The sequence below is a fragment of the Phalacrocorax carbo genome, unplaced genomic scaffold (assembly GCF_963921805.1).
Source record: "Phalacrocorax carbo unplaced genomic scaffold, bPhaCar2.1 SCAFFOLD_136, whole genome shotgun sequence".
Taxonomy (NCBI): domain Eukaryota; kingdom Metazoa; phylum Chordata; class Aves; order Suliformes; family Phalacrocoracidae; genus Phalacrocorax; species Phalacrocorax carbo.
Window position 1 is genome coordinate 14,885 of NW_026990544.1, and position 25,893 is coordinate 40,777.

The following is a 25,893-nucleotide window of genomic DNA, read 5'->3' on the forward strand; positions in this document are numbered from 1 at the left end:
GAAATGGGGGGAATGGGGGAATTGGGGGGAAATGGGGGGGAAATGGGGGGAATGGGGGGAAATGGGGGAAATGGGGGGGAAATGGGGGGAAATGGGGGGGAATGGGGGGAAATGGGGGGAAATGGGGGAAATGGGGGGAAATGGGGGGAATGGGGGAAAATGGGGGAAATGGGGGGGCAAATGCGGTGCAAATGGGGGCAAATGGGGTGTAAATGGGGTAAATGGGGTGCAAAGTGGGGCAAATGGGGTGAAAATGGGGTGCAAAATGCGGGGGCAAATGCCGGGAAAAAGGGGGGGCAAATGGGGCAGCAAAGGGTGGAAAATGTGGGGAAAAACAGGGGTCTAAATGGGGAGAGAAGGGGGTGCAAAGGGGGAGCAAAGGGGGAGCAAAGGGGGTGCAAAGGGGGAGAAAAGGGGGAGCAAAGGGGGAGAAAAGGGGGTGCAAATGAGGGTTGCAAGGGGGAGCAAAGGGGGAGAGAAAAGGGGGAGCAAAGGGGGAGCAAAGGGGGAGAAAAGGGGGTGCAAATGAGGGGTGCAAGGGGGAGCAAAGGGGGAGAAAAGGGGGAGCAAAGGGGTGCAAAGGGGGAGCAAAGGGGGAGCAAAGGGGGAGAAAGGGGGTGCAAAGGGACTGCAAAGGGACGGCAAAGGGGGAGAAAAGGGGGTGCAAATGGGGGGCAAAGGGGGAGAAAAGGGGGTGCAAAGGGGATGCAAAGGGGGAGAAAAGGGGGTGCAAAGGGGGTGCAAAGGGGGAGCAAAGGGGGAGAAAGGGGGTGCAAAGGGACTGCAAAGGGGGTGCAAAGGGGGAGCAAAGAGGGAGCAAAGGGGGGGCAAAGGGGGAGAAAAGGGGGTGCAAATGGGGGGCAAAGGGGGAGAAAAGGGGGTGCAAAGGGGATGCAAAGGGGGAGAAAAGGGGGTGCAAAGGGGATGCAAAGGGAGAGAAAAGGGGGTGCAAAGGGGGTGCAAATAGAATGCAAAGGGAGAGAAAAGGGGGAGCAAAGGGGGTGCAAAGGGGGAGCAAAGGGGGAGAAAAGGGGGTGCAAAGGGGTGCAAAGGGGGAGCAAAGGGGGTGCAAAGGGGAGCAAAGGGGGAGCAAAGGGGGAGCAAAGGGGGTGCAAAGGGGGAGCAAAGGGGGTGCAAAGGGGGTGCAAATAGAATGCAAAGGGAGAGAAAAGGGAGAGCAAAGGGGGTGCAAAGGGGGAGCAAAGGGGGAGAAAAGGGGGTGCAAAGGGGAGCAAAGGGGGTGCAAAGGGGGTGCAGAGGGGGAGAAAAGGGGGGTGACCACGCGCAAGAGGGTGTGCAGGTGCGCGGTCCCGTACTTTGCATACATTAGCATTCATTCGCATACATTAGCGTGCATTAGCATGTCTGAGCAGCAGGTGGCAGCAGAGAGGGGGGACCCCGACCCCCCAACACGTACCTCCCAGTAAGACCAGTGCGACCCCCGCCAGCACCTTCATGGCCATCCCCATCATGGCTGGAAATGGGAGGGGGGTAAGGGGGGGTCCCCGATGCCTGGGGGTCCCCCCCGAGGTCTGGGAGTGCTGGGCGGGGGTAAGGGGGTGCTGTTGGCACCCAAACACCTGGGTGTTGTTGTGTGGAGGGTCCCCCCAATAGCTGGGTCCCCCCAATAGCTGGGTGCCCCCAATGCCTGGGTGCCCCCCAATAGGTGAGTGCCCCAATACCTGGGTGTCCCCAATATCTGGGTGCTCCCCAATGCATGGGTGCCCCCCAATATCTGGGTGTCCCCAATACCTGGGTGCTCCCCAATGCATGAGTGCCCCCCAATATCTGGGTCCCCCAATACCTGGGTGCCCCCTGATACCTGGGTGCCCCAATACCTGGGCCCCCGATACCTGGGTCCCCCGATACCTGGGTGCCCCCCAATACCTGGGTCCCCCGATGCCTGTGTCCCCCCAATACCTGGGTGCCCCCCAATAGCTGGGTCCCCCCAATACCTGGGTCCCCCCAATGCCTGGGTCCCCCCAAAACCTGGGTGCCCCCCAATGCTTGTGTCCCCCAGTACCTGAGTCCCCCGAATACATGGGTGCTCCCCGATGCCTGGGTGCCCCCCGATACCTGGGTGCGCCCGATACCTGGGTGCCCCCCAATATCTAGGTGCCCCCCAATGCCTGGGTCCCCCCAAAACCTGGTGCTCCCGATAATTGGGTGCTCCCCAATACATTGGTGCCCCCAACATCTGAGTGTCCCCGATACCTGTGTGCCCTCCAATGCCTGGGTCCCCCAATACCTGGGTCCCCCGATACCCGGGTGCCCCCGATACCTGTGTCCCCCCGATGCCTGGGTGCCCCCTGATACCTGGGTGCCCCCGATACCTGGGTGCCCCCCGATACCTGGGTCCCCCCGATACCTGGGTGCTCCCCAATACCTGGGTCTCCTGGTGCCTGGGATCCCCAATACCAGGGTGCCCCCCGATACCTGTATCCCCCCGATGCCTGGGTGCCCCCCGATACCTGTGTCCCCCCGGTGCCTGGTGCCCCCCACGGGTGCGCTGCCGCACGCTGTCGCCGCTGCAGCAGGTGCCCCAGCGGGTGCCCGGCAGGTCTGAGAGCACCCATGGGTGCTGCCACCCCTGGTCATGTCGTCACAGCCTGGCCCGGTGCCAGCGTCCCCCGCGGCTGGGAACTGATGGGAGATACTGGGACTGACTGGCACCCGCCCCAGGGGACCCAGGCGTCGGGGGGGGGGGACAACACCCAGGGTTCTTGGGGGGACCCAGGCATTCGGGGGGACCCAGTGTCTTGGGGGGGGAGCCATGGGTCTTGGGGGGACCCAGGCATCCGTGGGAGGGGACCCAGGGGTCTTGGGGGTCAACCCAGAGGTCTGGGGGGGACACCCAGGTGTTCAGGGGTAACCCAGGGGTCTTGGGGTGGGGAGAACCACGGGTCTTGGGGGGACCCAGGTGTTCAGGGGGGGCCCAGGGTCTTAGGAGTACCCAGGGGTCTTGGGGAGGGACCCAGGGGTCTTGGGGGAACCCAGGCATTCAGGGGGGACACAGGGGTCTTGGGGTGGGGAGAACCAGGGGTCTTGGGGGGACCCAGGTGTTCAGGGGGGGCCCAGGGTCTTAGGAGTACCCAGGGGTCTTGGGGAGGGACCCAGGGGTCTTGGGGGGACCCAGGCATTCGGGGGGGCCCCGGGGTCTTGGGAGTACCCAGGGGTCTTGGGGAGGGACCCAGGGGTCTTGGGGGGACCCAGGCATTCAGGGGGGACCCAGGGATCGTGGGGGGTGACCCAGGGGCCTTGGGGGGGGAGAACAAGGGGTCTGGGGGGGGACCCAGGTGTTCAGGGGGGACCCAGGGGTCTTGGGGAGACCCAGAGATCGTAGGGGGTGACCCAGGGGTCTTAAGGGGGGGAGAACCAGGGGTCTGGGGGGGGACACCCAGGTGTTCAGGGGTAACCCAGGGGTCTTGGGGTGGGGAGAACAAGGGGTCTTGGGGGGACCCAGGTATTCGGGGGGGCCCTGGGGCCTAGGGGAGGGACCCAGGGGTCTTGGGGGGACCCAGGCATTCAGGGGGGAACCAGGGATCGTGGGGGGTGACCCAGGGGTCTTGGGGGGGAGAACCAGGGGTCTGGGGGGGGACACCCAGGTGTTCAGGGGTAACCCAGGGGTCTTGGGGTGGGGAGAACAAGGGGTCTTGGGGGGACCCAGGTATTCGGGGGGGCCCCGGGGCCTAGGGGAGGGACCCAGGGGTCTTGGGGGGACCCAGGCATTCAGGGGGGACGCAGGGATCGTGGGGGGTGACCCAGGGGTCTTGGGGGGGAGAACAAGGGGTCTGGGGGGGACCCAGGAATTCGGGGGGGCCCAGGGGTCTTGGGATTACCCAGGGGTCTTGGGGAGGGACCCAGGGGTCTTGGGGGGACCCAGGCATTCAGGGGGGAACCAGGGATCGTGGGGGGTGACCCAGGGGTCTTGAGGGGGAGAACAAGGGGTCTGGGGGGGACCCAGGTGTTCAGGGGTAACCCAGGGGTCTTGGTGGGGAACCAAGTGGTTTTGGGGTGACCCAGGCATCCGGGGGCCTCCCAGGGCTTTTGGGGCCACCCAGGCGTCTTGGGGGGACCCAGGGGTCTTGGGGGGCAACCCAGGGGTCCGGGGGGGGACCCAGGCATTCAGGGGGGACCCAGGGGTCTTGGTGGGGAACCAAGTGGTTTTGGGGTGACCCAGGCATCCGGGGGCCTCCCAGGGCTTTTGGGGCCACCCAGGCGTCTTGGGGGGACCCAGGGGTCTTGGGGGGCAACCCAGGTGTCTGGGGGTGGGAGAACCAGGGGTCTGGGGGGGGGGACCCAGGTATTCAGGGGGGACCCAGGGGTCTTGGCGGGGGAGGGGGCGATGAGAACCCTGGCATCCAGGAAGAGGGGGGACAACCCCGAGAGCCGGGACTGCATTTGCACCCGGGTTGCTCTGTTGCCCCCCATTCTTCATGTGCTCTGCCCTGGCACCAGGCTTCACCGCGGCGCCGGCGGCGTCGGCCTTTAATTCTCTGCGTTTGCGTCGGGGGAGGCCCTTGCGCCGTTGGCTGCGGCCCTCGGGCCCGGGGCTTCTTTTTTCCTCCCGCATTTTGCATCTGCGTCATTTTTAATCGTTTCATTGTTTGCGTTTGCGCCCAGGCCGGATAATTCCACCCAGTTTTTGCATTTGCATCAAGTTTAATTATTGCACTATTTGCATTTACGTCAGCTTTAAGAATTTGTCTCTTTTTTTTGCATTTGCACCGGGTTAAATCATTGCACCGCTGGCATTTGCCCCCACACCGGGTGATTCCCCCCCATTTCTTTGCATTTGCACCACGTTAAATCATTGCACCGCTGTAATTGCCCCCACACCGGGTGATTCCCCCCCATTTCTTTGCATTTGCACCACGTTAAATCATTGCACCGCTGGCATTTGCCCCCACACCGGGTGATTCCCCCCCATTTCTTTGCATTTGCACCACGTTAAATCATTGCACCGCTGGCATTTGCCCCCACACCGGGTGATTCCCCCCATTTCTTTGCATTTGCACCAGGTTAAATCATTGCACCGCTGGCATTTGCCCCCACACCGGGTGATTCCCCCCCATTTCTTTGCATTTGCACCACGTTAAATCATTGCACCGCTTCCATTTGCCCCACACCGGGTGATTCCCCCCCATTTCTTTGCATTTGCACCACGTTAAATCATTGCAGTGCTTGCATTTGCCCCCACACTGGGTGATTCCCCCCATTTCTTTGCATTTGCACCACGTTAAATCATTGCAGTGCTTGCATTTGCCCCCACACCGGGTGATTTCCCACATTTCTTTGCATTTGCACCACGTTAAATCATTGCACCGCTGGCATTTGTCCCCACACCGGGTGATTCCCCCCATTTCTTTGCATTTGCACCAGGTTAAATCATTGCACCGCTGGCATTTGCCCCCACACCGGGTGATCCCCCCCCATTTCTTTGCATTTGCACCGGGTTAAATCATTGCACCGCTGGCATTTGCCCCCACACCGGGTGATTCCCCCCCATTTCTTTGCATTTGCACCAGGTTAAATCATTGCAGTGCTTGCATTTGCCCCACACCGGGTGATTCCCCCCCATTTCTTTGCATTTGCACCAGGTTAAATCATTGCAGTGCTTGCATTTGCCCCCACACCGGGTGATTCCCCCCCATTTCTTTGCATTTGCACCACGTTAAATCATTGCAGTGCTTGCATTTGCCCCACACCGGGTGATTCCCCCCCATTTCTTTGCATTTGCACCACGTTAAATCATTGCACCGCTTGCATTTGCCCCCACACCGGGTGATTCCCCCTCATTTCTTTGCATTTGCACCGGGTTAAATCATTGCACCGCTGGCATTTGCCCCCACACCGGGTGATTCCCCCCCATTTCTTTGCATTTGCACCAGGTTAAATCATTGCACCGCTGGCATTTGCCCCCACACCGGGTGATTCCCCCCCATTTCTTTGCATTTGCACCAGGTTAAATCATTGCACCGCTGGCATTTGCCCCCACACCGGGTGATTCCCCCCCATTATTTTGCATTTGCACCACGTTAAATCATTGCACCGCTGGCATTTGCCCCCACACCGGGTGATTCCCCCCCATTTCTTTGCATTTGCACCACGTTAAATCATTGCACCGCTTGCATTTGCCCCCACACCGGGTGATTCCCCCCCATTTCTTTGCATTTGCACCGGGTTAAATCATTGCAGTGCTTGCATTTGCCCCCACACCGGGTGATTCCCCCCCATTTCTTTGCATTTGCACCACGTTAAATCATTGCAGTGCTTGCATTTGCCCCCACACCGGGTGATTCCCCCCCATTTCTTTGCATTTGCACCACGTTAAATCATTGCACCGCTTGCATTTGCCCCCACACCGGGTGATTCCCCCCCATTTCTTTGCATTTGCACCGGGTTAAATCATTGCACCGCTGGCATTTGCCCCCACACCGGGTGATTCCCCCCCATTTCTTTGCATTTGCACCGGGTTAAATCATTGCACCGCTGGCATTTGCCCCCACACCGGGTGATTCCCCCCCATTTCTTTGCATTTGCACCAGGTTAAATCATTGCACCGCTGGCATTTGCCCCCACACCGGGTGATTCCCCCCCATTTCTTTGCATTTGCACCACGTTAAATCATTGCACCGCTGGCATTTGCCCCCACACCGGGTGATTCCCCCTCATTTCTTTGCATTTGCACCACGTTAAATCATTGCACCGCTGGCATTTGCCCCCACACCGGGTGATTCCCCCTCATTTCTTTGCATTTGCACCACGTTAAATCATTGCACCGCTGGCATTTGCCCCCACACCGGGTGATTCCCCCCCATTTCTTTGCATTTGCACCACGTTAAATCATTGCACCGCTGGCATTTGCCCCCACACCGGGTGATTCCCCCCCATTTCTTTGCATTTGCACCGGGTTAAATCATTGCAGTGCTTGCATTTGCCCCCACACCGGGTGATTCCCCCCCATTTCTTTGCATTTGCACCACGTTAAATCATTGCAGTGCTTGCATTTGCCCCCACACCGGGTGATTCCCCCCCATTTCTTTGCATTTGCACCACGTTAAATCATTGCAGTGCTTGCATTTGCCCCACACCGGGTGATTCCCCCCCATTTCTTTGCATTTGCACCACGTTAAATCATTGCAGTGCTTGCATTTGCCCCCACACCGGGTGATTCCCCCCCATTTCTTTGCATTTGCACCACGTTAAATCATTGCAGTGCTTGCATTTGCCCCCACACCGGGTGATTCCCCCCCATTTCTTTGCATTTGCACCGGGTTAAATCATTGCACCGCTGGCATTTGCCCCCACACCGGGTGATTCCCCCCATTTCTTTGCATTTGCACCACGTTAAATCATTGCACCGCTGGCATTTGCCCCCACACCGGGTGATTCCCCCTCATTTCTTTGCATTTGCACCACGTTAAATCATTGCACCGCTGGCATTTGCCCCCACACCGGGTGATTCCCCCCCATTTCTTTGCATTTGCACCACGTTAAATCATTGCACCGCTGGCATTTGCCCCCACACCGGGTGATTCCCCCCCATTTCTTTGCATTTGCACCGGGTTAAATCATTGCAGTGCTTGCATTTGCCCCCACACCGGGTGATTCCCCCCATTTCTTTGCATTTGCACTGGGTTAAATCATTGCACCGCTGGCATTTGCCCCCACACCGGGTGATTCCCCCCCATTTCTTTGCATTTGCACCAGGTTAAATCATTGCACCGCTGGCATTTGCCCCCACACCGGGTGATTCCCCCCCATTTCTTTGCATTTGCACCACGTTAAATCATTGCACCGCTGGCATTTGCCCCCACACCGGGTGATTCCCCCCCATTTCTTTGCATTTGCACCACGTTAAATCATTGCACCGCTTGCATTTGCCCCCACACCGGGTGATTCCCCCCCATTTCTTTGCATTTGCACCGGGTTAAATCATTGCACCGCTTGCATTTGCCCCCACACCGGGTGATTCCCCCCATTTCTTTGCATTTGCACCGGGTTAAATCATTGCACCGCTGGCATTTGCCCCCACACCGGGTGATTCCCCCCCATTTCTTTGCATTTGCACCAGGTTAAATCATTGCACCGCTGGCATTTGCCCCCACACCGGGTGATTCCCCCCCATTTCTTTGCATTTGCACCACGTTAAATCATTGCACCGCTGGCATTTGCCCCCACACCGGGTGATTCCCCCCCATTTCTTTGCATTTGCACCGGGTTAAATCATTGCACCGCTGGCATTTGCCCCCACACCGGGTGATTCCCCCCCATTTCTTTGCATTTGCACCAGGTTAAATCATTGCACCGCTGGCATTTGCCCCCACACCGGGTGATTCCCCCCCATTTCTTTGCATTTGCACCACGTTAAATCATTGCACCGCTGGCATTTGCCCCCACACCGGATGATTCCCCCCCATTTCTTTGCATTTGCACCGGGTTAAATCATTGCACCGCTGGCATTTGCCCCCACACCGGGTGATTCCCCCCATTTCTTTGCATTTGCACCACGTTAAATCATTGCACCGCTGGCATTTGCCCCCACACCGGGTGATTCCCCCCCATTTCTTTGCATTTGCACCACGTTAAATCATTGCACCGCTGGCATTTGCCCCCACACCGGGTGATTCCCCCCCATTTCTTTGCATTTGCACCGGGTTAAATCATTGCACCGCTTGCATTTGCCCCCACACCGGGTGATTCCCCCCCATTTCTTTGCATTTGCACCACGTTAAATCATTGCACCGCTGGCATTTGCCCCCACACCGGGTGATTCCCCCCCATTTCTTTGCATTTGCACCGGGTTAAATCATTGCACCGCTGGCATTTGCCCCCACACCGGGTGATTCCCCCCCATTTCTTTGCATTTGCACCACGTTAAATCATTGCACCGCTTGCATTTGCCCCCACACCGGGTGATTCCCCCCCATTTCTTTGCATTTGCACCACGTTAAATCATTGCACCGCTTGCATTTGCCCCCACACCGGGTGATTCCCCCCCATTTCTTTGCATTTGCACCACGTTAAATCATTGCACCGCTTGCATTTGCCCCCACACCGGGTGATTCCCCCCCATATCTTTGCATTTGCACCGGGTTAAATCATTGCACCGCTGGCATTTGCCCCCACACCGGGTGATTCCCCCCCATTTCTTTGCATTTGCACCACGTTAAATCATTGCACCGCTGGCATTTGCCCCCACACCTGGTGATTCCCCCCCATTTCTTTGCATTTGCACCACGTTAAATCATTGCAGCGCTGGCATTTGCCCCCGCACCGGGTGATTCCCCCCCATTTCTTTGCATTTGCACCGGGTTAAATCATTGCACCGCTGGCATTTGCCCCCACACCGGGTGATTCCCCCCCATTTCTTTGCATTTGCACCACGTTAAATCATTGCACCGCTGGCATTTGCCCCCACACCGGGTGATTCCCCCCATTTCTTTGCATTTGCACCACGTTAAATCATTGCACCGCTTGCATTTGCCCCCACACCAGGTGATTCCCCCCCATTTCTTTGCATTTGCACCACGTTAAATCATTGCACCGCTGGCATTTGCCCCCACACCGGGTGATTCCCCCCCATTTCTTTGCATTTGCACCACGTTAAATCATTGCACCGCTTGCATTTGCCCCCACACCAGGTGATTCCCCCCCATTTCTTTGCATTTGCACCACGTTAAATCATTGCACCGCTTGCATTTGCCCCCACACCGGGTGATTCCCCCCCATTTCTTTGCATTTGCACCACGTTAAATCATTGCACCGCTTGCATTTGCCCCCACACCGGGTGATTCCCCCCCATTTCTTTGCATTTGCACCACGTTAAATCATTGCACCGCTGGCATTTGCCCCCACACCGGGTGATTCCCCCCATTTCTTTGCATTTGCACCACGTTAAATCATTGCACCGCTGGCATTTGCCCCCAGAGCGGGTGATTCCCCCCCATTTTGCATCCCCGCTCCCCCTCCCGGCCTCCCCCTCCCTCCCCGCCCCTCCTTCCCCACCACCTCCATCCAGCCGAATTTCAAACCATCCCCACCCAAACCCTGCCCAGATCCGGGTTCATTTTTTGGGGGGGAGGAAGGGGGAAAAGAAGCAAAATCCGCTTCAATAAGGGAAGGCTTCGCGTCCAGAGGCGGGGGTGGGGGATTGCGAAAGGTTGGGAGGGGGGTTAACCCCGGGGGAAGCCTTTTGCTCCTTGCTTTGCGTGTTTGGTTGCACGGGGTAAAGCAACCCCTCGGTTTTTCACGCGCTGCAGCTTTTCCTGCCCCTCTTCCCCTTTCCACCCCCCCAGAATTGCACCCACCAGCCGGGATTTCTTTGCAAAACCTTTTGGGGTTAAAAAGAAACCCTTTGCATGGGTGGTTTTTTTGCAGGATCCACCTTTTTTTGCTCGCAAGCCGGGGCCAAGGGCCGCAGCTCGGGTTGCAAAAGCAACCGGGCGTCCCGCCAGCTGCTGGCGGGTTTCGGGGAAATTCAAGCGGCCGCTTGCCAAAAGCGGTTGCTCCTCCCGCGCCTTCCTTTTCATTTTTGTAAATATATATATATACACAGTATTGTTTCTTGCTTTGCAAGCTGAGATGTGCCCACCCCTGGGGGGGGAAGGGGGAGACACCTGATATTTCTGCTCCCCCTGGAGGTAAATAAAACTGAATTCAGGGTTCCGCCACCCCCTCCCCCGCCGGCGAAGCTTGCGTAACTGGGGCTGGAAGGGTTGGGGCCTGCGATTCCAGCGCCGGCTGGGTTCGGGTTGCGAAAAACCTCGCTGGGGTTGGCGGTGTTTGTTGGTTTGGATTGCTATGGCACTTTCTGCAGGTTGCAATGCCCCTCGCTGCAGGTTGCAATGCCCCTCGCTGCAGGATGCAACGCCCCTCGCTGCAGGATGCAATGCCCCTTGCTGCAGGATGCAACGCCCCTTGCTGCAGGATGCAACACCCCTCGCTGCAGGTTGCAACGCCCCTCGCTGCAGGATGCAACGCCCCTCGCTGCAGGATGCAATGCCCCTTGCTGCAGGTTGCAACGCCCCTTGCTGCAGGATGCAATGCCCCTTGCTGCAGGATGCAACACCCCTCGCTGCAGGTTGCAACGCCCCTCGCTGCAGGATGCAACGCCCCTCGCTGCAGGATGCAATGCCCTTCGTTGCAGGATGCAGCGCCCCTTGCTGCAGGATGCAATGCCCCTTGCTGTAGGATGCAATGCCCCTCGCTGCAGGATGCAACGCCCCTTGTTCTGGGTTGCAGCGCCCCTCGCTGCAGGATGCAACACCCCTCGCTGCAGGATGCAATGCCCCTTGCTGCAGGATGCAATGCCCCTCGCTGCAGGATGCAACGCCCCTCGCTGCAGGTTGCAACGCCCCTTGTTCTGGGTTGCAACGCCCCTCGCTGCAGGATGCAACGCCCCTCGCTGCAGGATGCAATGCCCCTTGCTGCAGGATGCAACGCCCCTCGCTGCAGGATGCAATGCCCCTCGCTGCAGGATGCAATGCCCCTCGCTGCAGGTTGCAACGCCCCTCGCTGCAGGATGCAACGCCCCTTGCTGCAGGATGCAACGCCCCTCGCTGCAGGATGCAATGCCCCTCACTGCAGGATGCAACGCCCCTCGCTGCAGGTTGCAACGCCCCTTGTTCTGGGTTGCAACGCCCCTCGCTGCGGTTTGCAAACTCTGCCACTTTGGATTGCAACGGGCCTTGCTCTGGGTTGCAGCGCCGCTGATTTTGGATTGCAATGCGCATTGGTTTGCATCCGGACGCACCTCTCTTCAAACTGCAAAGCCTGTTGCTTTGGGTTGCAAAGCACATTGCTGTGGGTTGCAATGCATCATCTTGGAGGTTACAATGCATCCCATTGCAGGTTGCGATGCAGCACATTTTCGGTTGCCACGCGCTATTTTGCAGGTTGCAATGCACCACGCTTTGGGTTGCCACACACCGTTCTGCAGGTTGCAATGCACCACGTTTTGGGTTGCAATGCACCATTCTGCAGGTTGCAATGCACTGTTTTGCAGGTTGCAATGCACCATGTTTTGGGTTGCAACGCACCATGTTTTGGGTTGCAATGCACCATTCTGCAGGTTGCAATGCACTGTTTTGCAGGTTGCAATGCACCATGTTTTGGGTTGCAACGCACCATGTTTTGGGTTGCAATGCACTGTTCTGCAGGTTGCAATGCACTGTTTTGCAGGTTGCAATGCACCATGTTTTGGGTTGCAATGCACCATGTTTTGGGTTGCAACGCACCATTCTGCAGGTTGCAACGCACCATTTTGCAGGTTGCAACGCACCATTTTGCAGGTTGCAATGCACCACGTTTTGGGTTGCAACGCACCATTCTGCAGGTTGCAACGCACCATTTTGCAGGTTGCAACGCACCATTCTGCAGGTTGCAATGCACCATGTTTTGGGTTGCAATGCACTGTTCTGCAGGTTGCAACGTGCCACGTTTTGGGTTGCAATGCACCATTTTGCAGGTTGCAACGCACCATTCTGCAGGTTGCAATGCACTGTTTTGCAGGTTGCAACGCACCATTCTGCAGAATGAAATGCACCACGTTTTGGGTTGCAACGCACCGTTCTGCAGGTTGCAAAGAAAACATTTTCTTCTGGGGAAATCAGCAAATTCCGTCTCCTCGCAAATATTTGGGCTCAAAACCAGCAAATTAAGGCCCGCGTCCAGGTCCAAACCCCGCAAGCGACGAATTCCCTTCGATTTCGGCCGGTTTTTGCCGGATTTGTGGTGACTTTGCAGCTCGGGGGGAGGCGGTGGCGGCGGGGGGTTCTGCCCGAGGCCAAACCCACAGGGTTCGTCGCGTTTTGTCGTTCTTTTTTGGGCGTTTGTTCGAATTCTTTGGGGAAAATTTATAAATACGGTGGGGTTTTAGTCAGTTGTGTGGGGTTTCGCTTTCATTCTTTGGGGTTTTATTTAATTCTTTGGGATTTGATTTCATTCCTTTGGGTTTTTATTTAGTTCCTTTGGGATTTTGCTTTATTTGGGGGGATTTTGCTTTAATTCTTTGGGATTTTGCTTTATTTGGGGGGATTTTGCTTTAATTCTTTGGGATTTTGCTTTATTTGGGGGGATTTTGCTTTAATTCTTTGGGATTTTGCTTTAATTTGTGGGATTCTGCTTTAATTCTTTGGGATTTTGCTTTAATTCTTTGGGATTTTGCTTTATTTGGGGGGATTTTGCTTTAATTCTTTGGGATTTTGCTTTATTTGGGGGGATTTTGCTTTAATTCCTTGGGATTTTGCTTTATTTGGGGGGATTTTGCTTTAATTCTTTGGGATTTTGCTTTAATTCTTTGGGATTCTGCTTTAATTCTTTGGGATTTTGCTTTAATTCTTTGGGATTTTGCTTTAATTCTTTGGGATTTTGCTTTATTTGGGGGGATTTTGCTTTAATTCTTTGGGATTTTGCTTTATTTGGGGGATTTTGCTTTAATTCTTTGGGATTTTGCTTTAATTCTTTGGGATTTTGCTTTATTTTGGGGGATTTTGCTTTAATTCTTTGGGATTTTGCTTTAATTTGTGGGATTCTGCTTTAATTCTTTGGGATTTTGCTTTAATTCTTTGGGATTCTGCTTTAATTCTTTGGGGTTTTGCTTTAATTCTTTGGGATTTTGCTTTATTTTGGGGGATTTTGCTTTAATTTCTTTGGGATTTTACTTTAATTTGTGGGATTTTGCTTTAATTCCTTGGGATTTTGCTTTAATTTGGGGGATTCTGCTTTAATTCTTTGGGATTTTGCTTTAATTTGGGGGATTCTGCTTTAACTATTTGGGATTTTATTTCATTCCTTTGGGATTTTGCTTTAATTCTTTGGGATTTTATTTAATTCTTTGGGGGATTCTGCTTTAATTTTGGGAATTTTGCTTTAATTCTTTGAGAATTTGCTTTAGTTTGGGGGATTTTGCTTTAATTCCTTTGGGATTTTGCTTTAATTTGGGGAATTTTGCTTTGATTCTTTGGGATTTTACTTAATTCCTTCGGGGGATTCTGCTTTAATTTTGGGAATTTTGCTTTAATTCTTTGGGATTTTGCTTTAATTTGGGGGATTTTGCTTTAATCCTTTGCCATTCCACTTAATTGCTTTGGGATTTGTTTCGGTTGCTCGGGGACTTGCTAGAATCCCCTGGGGATAACGTGGAACCACTTCAGGGGTTTCCACTTATCGCTTCGGGCTTCGCTGTAGATGCTTTGAGAGAAGGCGTAGCTTCTCCGGAATTTCAGAGTCGCTTTGAGACGGAACAAATACTCCGGGGTTTCTTATAAATACTTCAGGATTTTTATAATTGCGCCGGGCTCTGAGCTGATTAATGACACGGGATTTATTTTTGTTGCTGTTCAGCCCGCCGGGACGTTCCCCGGCTCGCTCTGGTCGCGTGGGATTGCGCAAGCCCCGTAATTCTTGTGGGTTTTGGGGTTGTTTGGGGTTGTTTGTTTTTTTTTTCCTGCTTCCAGCGAAATCGAGCTGCTGCTGGTGGCACCGTTTTCCTGCTGACTCGATGGAAGGGAAGGTTTCGGTGGAAACAGAGTGACCTTGCGTGGCCTCCGCAGGAAAAATAATAGTGGTTTTTATTTCCCTCCCCACTTTTTTTAATGTTTTCAAGTGGGGATATTGAAATATCTTTTAAAAACCACCTCCCAGAGCGGGGGACAGCGGCTGCGCAGAGGCGCATGCGCGTGGCCGTCAACCCCAGCGAGCTTCGGGCTCCGACGAGCCCAAGGATTTACTTCTCGAGCGGCCAATTCTCTTCCTCCCCCCCCCCCACAAGTTGCTTTTCATTACTCAGCGGGTCGTTATCGCCCCGTGAAGCGACGCAAGAGCCGAGGTTGTGTTCGTGGCACCTACAAAAAAAGGCCCGGCCCCCGCGGCGATTCGGCCGCCGCCTGAGCCCGGAGATAATCTGGGGGGTTTTGCCACGGGAAATACGCCGGGGTGTTTCTCCATGGAAAATTGCAGTGTTTCACTGCGAGAGATGTGTTGGGGTGCTTTGCCACAGGAGGCACGATGGGTGGGTTGTTTGACCATGGGAGACGTGTTGGGTGGGTTGTTTGACCATGGGAGACACGATGGGTGGTTGTTTGACCACGGGAGACGTGTTGGGTGGGTTGTTTGACCATGGGAGATGTGTTGGGTGGGTTGTTTGACCATGGGAGACACGTTGGGTGGCTTTTTTGACCATGGGAGACACGTTGGGTGGGTTGTTTGACCATGGGAGACACGTTGGGTGGCTTTTTTGACCATGGGAGATGTGTTGGGTGGGTTGTTTGACCATGGGAAACACATTGAGTGGCTTGTTTGACCATGGGAGACACGTTGGGTGGCTTGTTTGGCCATGGGAGACACGTTGGGTGGGTTGTTTGACCATGGAAGACACGTTGGGTGGCTTGTTTGACCATGGGAAACACGTTGGGTGGGTTGTTTGACCATGGGAGACATGTTGGGTGGGTTGTTTGACCATGGGAGACGTGTTGGGTGGGTTGTTTGACTATGGGAGACACATTGTTCACCACGGGAAGACATATTGGGGTGTTTGGCCTCAGGAGACCCGTTGGGTGGGTTGTTTGACCATGGGAGACGTGTTGGGTGGTTGTTTGACCATGGGAGACGTGTTGGGTGGTTGTTTGACCATGGGAGACATGTTGGGTGGGTTGTTTGACCACGGGAGACGTGTTGGGTGGTTGGTTGACCATGGGAAGACTCGTTGGGTGGGTTGTTTGCCCATGGGAGGCGTTGTTTGGCTGTGGGCGACACGTCAGGTTGTTTCATCATGGGAAATACAAGGATAGTTTCACTGTGGGAAATCACATGGGGGTGTTTTCCCACCAAAGAAGGCAATTCCCATTCCCACCCACCCACCCCCGGACTTACAAAGCAAGAAAAAAAAAACCAACTAAAAACCCACAAACCCCCAAGAAAAATCGTTGTATAAAGGGTTTATTGATTTACCCAACGGCAGGCAGCGTTACACTGAAAACAGTCCACGACAATAGTGCATTTTGGGGGAAAAATGGCTGGGATTTGGGCCTGTTGATCTCAATTTTACGTTTATTTCGGCTTGAGGCATTTATCTCGCTTTCCTTCTGGCCGCTCTGGTGCAGACGGATCATCTCAGTTTTAGGCTCTACCTTAAGTAGCTCAAGTCTTTAAAATACACCTTTTTTTCCTCACCAATTTGAGGCCAAATCAAGCGTTTGCCCCCCCCTTTTTTTTCCCCCTGTTTTGCAGGTATTTGAGGCCGCACGACCTGCTCCTGCAGACACCCGTCGTAGCTCGGTGCCCCTTTTTCCTTCTGCGCTTGCAGAAACTCAACTTGAGACGCCGGTTGGTGCCTCTAGAGGCGCAAAAACCCCCCACCCCCCCGCAGGAGTATTTACAAGCAGCGCATGACGTGGTGCGCGCGGGACCCGTCCTCTTGCATCGGTCCCCTCGTGGTTTCGCCTATTGCATAGGGTAAACGGGGGCTTCCACTTCTGCCCGCACGAGGTCGGAGGCGCGGCTGAAAGAGACGAAACGCCGGCAGCCGTCAGGGTCCCCCTTTGAAGAGGAACCAACAGCCCTTCCTCACCCTCGTCATCGCGTCCCCGTGGGGAGGCGGGAAGTCGCGCCTTCCCCTTTTCCAAACGGTGAGTTTTGCTCAATGCAACCGTGGTTTTATGGGGTGGGTCCCGTCCCCCGTGGGTGGGATTACGCTCAAAAAAGACTTTCCGAGCCCGCCTGAAGCCATTGTTGTCTTCATCTTCCACGTCATGGATGTCACCAAAATACTGCGGTTCCCTCCCCACCCGCCACCCTGTATCTCGCTCCGGAGCGTCCCTGTAGCCAGCAGAAGAGGGGAAGAAGGGGTTAACTGGTCACGTTAGGGCACGTTGGGGTGTTAGGCGTTGGTGTGGAGGGGCCGTGCAGGACAGGCAGCGCGGTGGAGGGGCGGGAAAGGCGGCGGAGTGAGGGCAGGCTGGTGGGCGCCCAAGGGCGAGGTGTGCCGGGCGAGCAAGCGGAAGGTGGGGCGGCCCTTAGAGGGATCTTCATTACCCCTTGGCGGTGGATTTGGGGCTCCTCTACGCTCAGTAAAACGGCTCTATATGGGACAAAATGGGTCTATGTGGGGCAAAATGGCTCTATATGGGGGAAAATAGCTCTATATGTGGTGAAAGGGCTCTATATTAGGCAAGATTGCTCACTGTTTGGCCAAATCACTATATATTCAGCCAGATCACCTTATATTCAGCAAGATCGCTCTATATTCTGTAAGATTTCTCTATATTCTGTAAGATCACTCTATATTCTGTAAGATCGCTCTATATTTGGCAAGATCACTCTATATTCTGTAAGATCGCTCTATATTTGGCAAGATCACTCTATATTCTGTAAAATTGTTCTATATTTGGCAAGATCACTCCATATTGTGTAAAATTGCTCTATATTTGGCAAGATCGCTCTATATTCTGTAAAATTGCTCTATATTTGGCAAGATCACTCCATATTCTGTAAGATCGCTCCACATTTGGCAAGATCGCTCTATATTCTGTAAAATTGCTCTATATTTGGCAAGATCACTCCATATTCTGTAAGATCGCTCCACATTTGGCAAGATCGCTCTATATTCTGTAAAATTGTTCTATATTTGGCAAGATCACTCTATATTCTGTAAGATCGCTCTATATTTGGCAAGATCACTCCATATTCTGTAAGATCGCTCCACATTTGGCAAGATCGCTCTATATTCTGTAAAATTGTTCTATATTTGGCAAGATCACTCTATATTCTGTAAGATCGCTCTATATTTGGCAAGATCACTCTATATTCTGTAAGATCGCTCCACATTTGGCAAGATCACTCTATATTCTGTAAAATTGCTCTATATTTGGCAAGATCACTCCATATTCTGTAAAATTGCTCTATATTTGGCAAGATCGCTCTATATTCTGTAAAATTGCTCTATATTTGGCAAGATCACTCCATATTCTGTAAAATTGCTCTATATTTGGCAAGATCGCTCTATATTCTGTAAAATTGCTCTATATTTGGCAAGATCACTCCATATTCTGTAAGATCGCTCCACATTTGGCAAGATCGCTCTATATTCTGTAAAATTGCTCTATATTCTGTAAAATTGCTCTATATTTGGCAAGATCACTCTATATTCTGTAAAATCGCTCTATATTTGGCAAGATCGCTCTATATTCTGTAAAATCGCTCTATATTTGGCAAGATCACTCTATATTCTGTAAGATCACTCCATATTCTGTAAGATCACTCTATATTCTGTAAGATCGCTCTATATTTGGCAAGGCGGCCCTGTGTTCAGCCGGATCACCCTATATTGGGCAAGATTGCTCTGTATTAGGCAAGACCACCCTATATTTGGCAAAGTTGCCCTAAAACCGCTCTGTATTTTGCAAGAAGGCCCTGCGCTCAGCCAGATCAATCTATTTTGGGGCAAAACTACCCTGTGTTCAGCAGGACCGCTCTACACTCGATGAAATCTATCTATAGTCAACAAAGCCACCCCGTGTTTGCCTCTTTCTGCTTCTCATGGGCACAAACCCGAAGCACAGCGAAGGCATCCCACGGGACACCGAAGAACCAATTTTCAGCTCGATCTTGGCTCGTTTTTTCTTTCTACAAAGAAAAACTTTCCCGGGCGCCGTGATTTTGGTCGATACCCATTTTATACAGGAGGCCCTACATCGAAGCTAAGGCGTTGGGTGGCCACTCTTCATACAGGTGTCTCTAAGCCTGGTCCACGCTGAGGCACCAAAACCCCCCAATTATTCAGGTAATTAATTAGGGAAGGGTCAAACAAACTAAGCCTCATCCAATCACGGGGCCGCAGGAGCGTTTGTAGCATGAAATGCGGCAGTGAAGGAGAAGAGTCACTTACCAGAATAATTTCCTTGGGTGTGTGTGTCAGTCGCTGTGGATGAAACCAAAGAAGATGGAGAAGTCCTTCCCGGATGCTGCCTAGCCCAACCCATCGATGCCCCCATGGAGGTCATTCCCTACCCTCTTGCTTGCCCAGGCTTAAAAATAAAATCAACCCATGGGGTTTTTTGGGGGGGGAGGGGCGCCTTTTGGGGTCACTCACCATCCCGCAAAATCCCTGGCTTTCCAGGCGTCAACAACGTCCGCGATGGTCTTCACAGTCCGGCCGTCGGGCAGCTTCAGGTCATCGCGGGGGTCGCCGTTGAAGTTGCCACAGGGAGCGCAGAGCCGGTTGATTAAGGCGGACCCTACGGTCACTGTCACCTCCCCGCTGGGGCTGAAGAGCACGTCCATCCCCGACGTGTGGGAGATGGTGACGTTCCCCACCACCGCGCTCAAGGAAATGGCTTTGGACACCGCAGCGGGAAGGCGGGTGAAAAGGCCGTTCACCTGCAGCGAGGTTGAAATGCCGGAAATAAGGTTAAAAAGATCCCAGAGCGCCCCATAAAATTAGTACAGCACAAAGATATCGTCGGGGTTGAGCGCTTACGGGTGCCTAAAGGAGGATAAACCCCGCCCAAAATCCATCTTAATTTCATGACTCATCTTGCTCGTCTTCAAGGGTTGGCCATGCCCTGCCCCGGCTTACCCACACCTCCATGTTGCTATTCACGGTGATAAAAGCTTCGCGGAAGAAGACGAAGACGGCGACGGCGGCCGGGATGCCGTCGTCCCGGCACTCGCTGACCTCCACCACCACCTTGAACCAATCGGGTGACTTCTCGTTGCAAAGGGCAGCCACTTTGTACGTGCCGCTGGCGAGGAGCTTTCCCCCGGCGCCGTCAAACGTGGTCAAAGAAGCCCCCGGGGAGATGCGGCACCGGCCTTCCCGCTTGACGCACTGCTGCGCCCCGTCCCGCGTGGCGCAGGCCTCGCCCGGGGGACACCGCACGTCCTCACAGACAAGCCCCCGGGACGGGTGGCAATTGCATTTTGTGGAGCAGTTGCTGGAGATGATGGTCTCACCCGCCTAGAGAGGAAAAGCTCAGAGGTTAACCCACATGGAGACCGCCTCCAAATTTTGGGGGGAATTTCCTGCCTTCAAGGGGGGGTGAAATCCCAGAGAGAGAAAAAACCATGAGCTTGAGTTGGTGGAGTTTGTGCAAGTCAACAAATGAATCGTCCTTTTTCCCCTCGTCCAGCCGAGCAAAAATAGACATTTTAGGACGTTATTGATTTCATTACTTTGCCCATAATTCCTTAAAATGAAGTGGCAACCCACCTCACCGCAGATTGAGCCCCCAAACCAGTCGCATTGACTAAATGGAACGACCAACCTCATCAAAGTCAGAATCCCCAAATCCATTGCATCACCTAGACGGGACAACCCACCTCCCCAGATGGGTCCCCAAACCTCTTGCATCATCCGGATGGGACAACCTACCTCGCTGAAGATGGAGACCCCCAAGGGAGTTGCATCGACTCGATGGGACAACCCAACTCATCCATAAGTGAGGCCACAAACCAGTTACATCATCGAGTTGGGATAATCTATTGAAGGTCAAGTCCCCAAACCATGGAAGAATCTACTGAAGGTCGAGTCCCCAAACCATGGAAGAACCTACTGAAGGTCAAGTCCCCAAGCCATGGAAGAACCTACTGAAGGTCAAGTCCCCAGACCATGGAAGAACCTACTGAAGGTCAAGTCCCCAAGCCATGGAAGAACCTACTGAAGGTCAAGTCCCCAGACCATGGAAGAACCTACTGAAGGTCAAGTCCCCAAGCCATGGAAGAACCTACTGAAGGTCGAGTCCCCAAACCATGGAAGAACCTACTGAAGGTCAAGTCCCCAAACCATGGAAGAACCTGCTGAAGGTCAAGTCCCCAAACCATGGAAGAACCTACTGAAGGTCAAGTCCCCAAACCATGGAAGAATCTACTGAAGGTCGAGTCCCCAAACCATGGAAGAACCTACTGAAGGTCGAGTCCCCAAACCATGGAACAACCAGCTGAAGGTCAAGTCCCCAAGCCATGGAAGAACCTGCTGAAGGTCGAGTCCCCAAACCATGGAAGAACCTACTGAAGGTCGACTCCCCAAACCATAGAAGAACCTACTGAAGGTCGATTCCCCAAACCATGGAAGAATCTGCTGAAGGTCGACTCCCCAAGCCATGGAAGAACCTACTGAAGGTCGACTCCCCAAACCATGGACGAACCTACTGAAGGTCGAGTCCCCAAACCATGGAAGAACCTACTGAAGGTCGAATCCCCAAACCAGTTGCCTCGATGAGCTGGGACAACCTATCCCATCAAAGACTAAATCCCCAAACCAGTTGCATCATCCAGATGGGCCAACCCACCCCACAATCTCTCCCCAATCTGATTTCCACCCAAAAAAAACCCCAACGCCGAGCTTCGACGCTCAACCTCACCTTGAAATACCGCCCGTGGGTGACGCAGCCGCACTGCTCCGGGGACACGCAGGCTTGGCCGTCGAAGAGGTACCCATCGTCGCACTGGCAGCCCTCGAAGCAGGTCCAGCTGCACGGGGCCGCCACGGAGAGGCTGGCGCAGGTGAAGGCGCAGGTTCGGGTGCAGAGCTCGTAGTGGCTGTGGGGTGGGCAGGAGAGGGCTGGGGGCGGGGGGTGGGGAAAAAAGAGGGAGAAATACTATTATTACGCCCCCCCAAAAAATCATGACTGTTTTTTTTGTTGACCCAATGGGGCGTCCACCAACGGTCTTGGGCACCTCTGATGGCTCCGAGGTGCTAAAACAACCTGATCTTGGTTTTAACGTCCCAGTGAAAGCATCTCCGTGGCACCGATCAGGGCGTTTTGAACTCTTTTAACACAAATAATATATTTTTTGGGGGGGGGGTGACCTGGAATTTCTTTTTTCTGGGGTGTTTTTGGTGGGAAATAAGTGATTGAAACCCCAAAATGAGGTTTTGGGGGAGGTTTGAGAATAAATTCTGGGCTATTTGATAGATTTTGGGGGGGAGTTAAGCAAAAGGCAGCCTTGCATGACATCACGCAGGCCATTTGTATGTCGTCTTGGTCCGGATAACGCCTTGACAGCAGGGGGCGGGGGGGAAAAAAAGGCAGGGTGGCAAAATCGGAGGGTTTTGGAGGAAAAGAGCGGCCGGAGCGGCTTTGTGGAGATATTTTGGAGCACTTACGGCAAAAAGCGCTCGTCCTCCACCCGCCGATCTCGGCCTCCGCGGCTTGGCAAGCGGCGGCGTAGGCTTGGAGGCTGTGGCACAGGACTTCGCGGGCGCCGTTGGCGGCGCAGACGTCGTGGAGGCAGTGGTTGAAATACTCCGCTGGGCTCACCCGGGGGTGACACGGCCCGAAAGGCCCCGCCGGGTCGCGGATGAGCCCGCAGGAATCCCCCGCGCCGTAGGGAGCAGCGGCGGTGGCGTCGCAGGTGGGGCAGGCTTTGCCGTCGCAGCCGTCGGCGCAGCCTCCGCTCTCCGTCGGCGTCTTCCAGGAGGCGACAAATTCCTCGGTGCTCTGTGCCAGGGAGCCGCCGGGCAGCTGGAAGTCGTCACCGGGGTCGCCGTTGAAGTTGCCGCCCAGTCCGCACACGCGGCCGCGGTAGGAGTCGGGGATGGTGATGAGGAGGTAGGTGGCCGCGTCGTAGAGGAGGCGGAGGCCGGCGGCCGCCTGGAGGACGATGTTGTTCCCTTCTTGGCCGACCCGTAGCTTCCCGTCCTCCGTCACCAGCGGCAGCGTGTAGCGCTCGCCGCCCACCTGCGAGGAGCACGGCGGGTGGGGAGGGGGTTTGCAGACCCTGCCGCGGCGGCGGCGCGCCGGGGGGATGCGGCGTGCACAAGCGCGGGGAGGGGGGGGATTGCACACGCGCGCGTGCGGGTGCGCTGAGGGGCAGAGGCGCCCTGACTTACAGGGGGAGGGATGTTGCACGCTCCGGGCGCGTGTGCATGCACGTGTGCGCAGGGGATTTTGCACGCACTGAGGGATTTTGTGTGCACCGAGGGATTTTGTGTGCACTGAGGGATTTTGTGTGCACAGAGGGATTTTGTGTGCACTGAGGGATTTTGTGTGCACCGAGGGATTTTGCATGCACCGAGGGATTTTGTGTGCACAGAGGGATTTTGCACACACCGAAAGATTTTCCACACACCGAGGGATTTTGCAGGCACCGAGGGATTTTGCAGGCACCGAGGGATTTTGCACGCACTGAGGGATTTTGTGTGCACCGAGGGATTTTGCGTGCACCGAGGGATTTTGCACGCACCGAGGGATTTTGCACGCACCGAGGGATTTTGCACGCACCGAGGGATTTTGTGTGCACAGAGGGATTTTGCGTGCACCGAGGGATTTTGCACGCACCGAGGGATTTTGCGTGCACCGAGGGATTTTGCACGCACTGAGGGATTTTGCACGCACCGAGGGATTTTGTGTGCACAGAGGGATTTTGTGTGCACTGAGGGATTTTGTGTGCACCGAGGGATTTTGCATGCACCGAGGGATTTTGTGTGCACAGAGGGATTTTGCAGGCACCGAGGGATTTTGCACGCACTGAGGGATTTTGTGTGCACCGAGGGATTTTGCATGCACCGAGGGATTTTGCACGCACTGAGGGATTTTGCGTGCACCGAGGGATTTTGCACGCACCGAGGGATTTTGCACGCACCGAGGGATTTTGTGTGCACAGAGGGATTTTGCGTGCACCGAGGGATTTTGTGTGCACCGAGGGATTTTGCGTGCACCGAGGGATTTTGCACGCACCGAGGGATTTTGCATGCACCGAGGGATTTTGTGTGCACAGAGGGATTTTGCGTGCACCGAGGGATTTTGCATGCACTGAGGGATTTTGCGTGCACCGAGGGATTTTGCGTGCACCGAGGGATTTTGCACGCACCGAGGGATTTTGCATGCACCGAGGGATTTTGTGTGCACAGAGGGATTTTGCGTGCACCGAGGGATTTTGCACGCACCGAGGGATTTTGCACGCACCGAGGGATTTTGCGTGCACCGAGGGATTTTGCATGCACCGAGGGATTTTGCATGCACCGAGGGATTTTGTGTGCACAGAGGGATTTTGTGTGCACCGAGGGATTTTATGTGCACCGAGGGATTTTGCACGCACCGAGGGATTTTGTGCGCACCGAGGGATTTTGCGTGCACCGAGGGATTTTGCATGCACCGAGGGATTTTGCGTGCACCGAGGGATTTTGTGTGCACAGAGGGATTTTGTGTGCACAGAGGGATTTTGCAGGCACCGAGGGATTTTGTGTGCACAGAGGGATTTTGTGCGCACCGAGGGATTTTGCGTGCACCGAGGGATTTTGTGTGCACAGAGGGATTTTGCGTGCACAGAGGGATTTTGTGTGCACAGAGGGATTTTGTGCGCACAGAGGGATTTTGTGTGCACTGAGGGATTTTGCATGCACCGAGGGATTTTGTGTGCACCGAGGGATTTTGCACCCACCGAGGGATTTTGTGTGCACAGAGGGATTTTATGTGCACAGAGGGATTTTATGTGCACAGAGGGATTTTATGTGCACAGAGGGATTTTATGTGCACAGAGGGATTTTGCAGGCACCGAGGGATTTTGCGTGCACCAAGGGATTTTGCACGCACCGAGGGCTTTTGCACGCACCGAGGGCTTTTGCGTGCACCGAGGGATTTTGCACGCACCGAGGGCTTTTGCGTGCACCGAGGGATTTTGCACGCACCGAGGGATTTTGCACGCACCGAGGGATTTTGCACGCACCGAGGGCTTTTGCATGCACAGAGGGAGTTTGCACGCACCACGGGAGTTTGCGCGCACGTGTACACCGCAGATTTTGCACGCCCACCTGCACCCGGGCGCGGGGCCCTCCTGACTTACCATCACCTCCCACTTCCGTCCCCTCTCCATGCTGACTGCGTACCCGTGGACGGAGACGACCACCTTCTTCACCAGCGCCGCGTTGCCCCGCCCGCCCACGTCATGCTCCAGCAGCACCGAGAAGTTCGTCAGCCGCGCCTCCGGCTTGCAGAGCCGCGCCAGGATGTAGGTGCAGGAACCCCGGAGGTCGAAGGCTCGTCCGTCGAACGTCACGTAGTGCGGGTCGCCCGACACCACCAGCCGCCCGTAGCTGGTGGGGTAGCACCCCAGCACCCCGTCCTCTACCCGACACTCCTCGTGGGTGCCGCAGAAGCCTTCCTCGCACTCCACCGCCCCGTCGGCTTCGCAGCGGCACCTCTCCCGGCACGAGGCGTAGAAAGCTTCGCCCTTCTTGTAGTAGCGGCCCCGGTGCTCGCAGCCGCACTCGCCCGCCGGCACGCACTCGTCGCCGCTGAGGACAAAGCCCTCGTCGCAGAAGCAGCCTTCGGTGCACGGCACCGAGGCGCAGCCCTCGGGGATGCCTCGGCCCCGGCACGTGGCCGGGCAGCTGCTCCCGCAGAGCTCGTAGTGTGAATGCCGGGGGCAGGAGGCGCCTGCGAGAAGCAGAGGAGCAAAACGTGAAGCCCGGCTTGGATTTGGGGCCGAAAGCGTCGCGTTTCCGTCATCGCACCGAAGCTTGGGGTTGGGGGGGGGGGGGGAATTAAGCAACTCTTCGGCGGTGGGGCCTCAATATCGCTCTGGAGGGCAAAGGGGACTGATTTTTGCCCTTCCCCTTCCCTTGCGTTAATGAAACGCGATGGGGATTTATTTTGTGTTCCTCTTTCCTCGCACGAAGGAGGGCAATTTGGGTTTATTTTGCTCCGTTGCAGGACGGAGGAACGAATGTTGCTTCAGAAATGAGCCGGAGGGAGTTTTCCTGCGTCCGTATTCGGGTCTGAACTCATCGTTTGGCCTCGGGGGCGCGGAGGGAGAGAAGAAAAGTCATTTCTTTCTCTAGAAGGAAGGGTGGGAAACAGGGCTGATAAACCCTATTTCTCCATCGGCCCAAAGCCTAGGGTGCAAATCCGAGCAAAGCTGGGGTGGGGTGAGCGTCAATACCGCTCTGGA

General features: G+C 54.9%; 1 protein-coding gene across 1 annotated transcript in view; it reads right to left on the reverse strand.

Moving 5' to 3' along the window:
- Positions 1-16,371: 16,371 nt before the first annotated feature.
- LOC104044312 (IgGFc-binding protein-like) overlaps positions 16,372-25,893 on the reverse strand; it is a 30,463-nt gene continuing 20,941 nt past the window's right edge. The window contains exons 14-19 of the mRNA XM_064440605.1: positions 24,787-25,379; positions 22,109-22,682; positions 21,363-21,562; positions 19,580-19,960; positions 19,094-19,380; positions 16,372-16,504 (exon numbers count right to left, since the gene is read on the reverse strand). Coding sequence (XP_064296675.1) covers positions 16,447-16,504; positions 19,094-19,380; positions 19,580-19,960; positions 21,363-21,562; positions 22,109-22,682; positions 24,787-25,379 — 2,093 coding nt within the window. The 3' untranslated portion in view covers positions 16,372-16,446. The remainder of the gene's footprint in view (positions 16,505-19,093; positions 19,381-19,579; positions 19,961-21,362; positions 21,563-22,108; positions 22,683-24,786; positions 25,380-25,893) is intronic.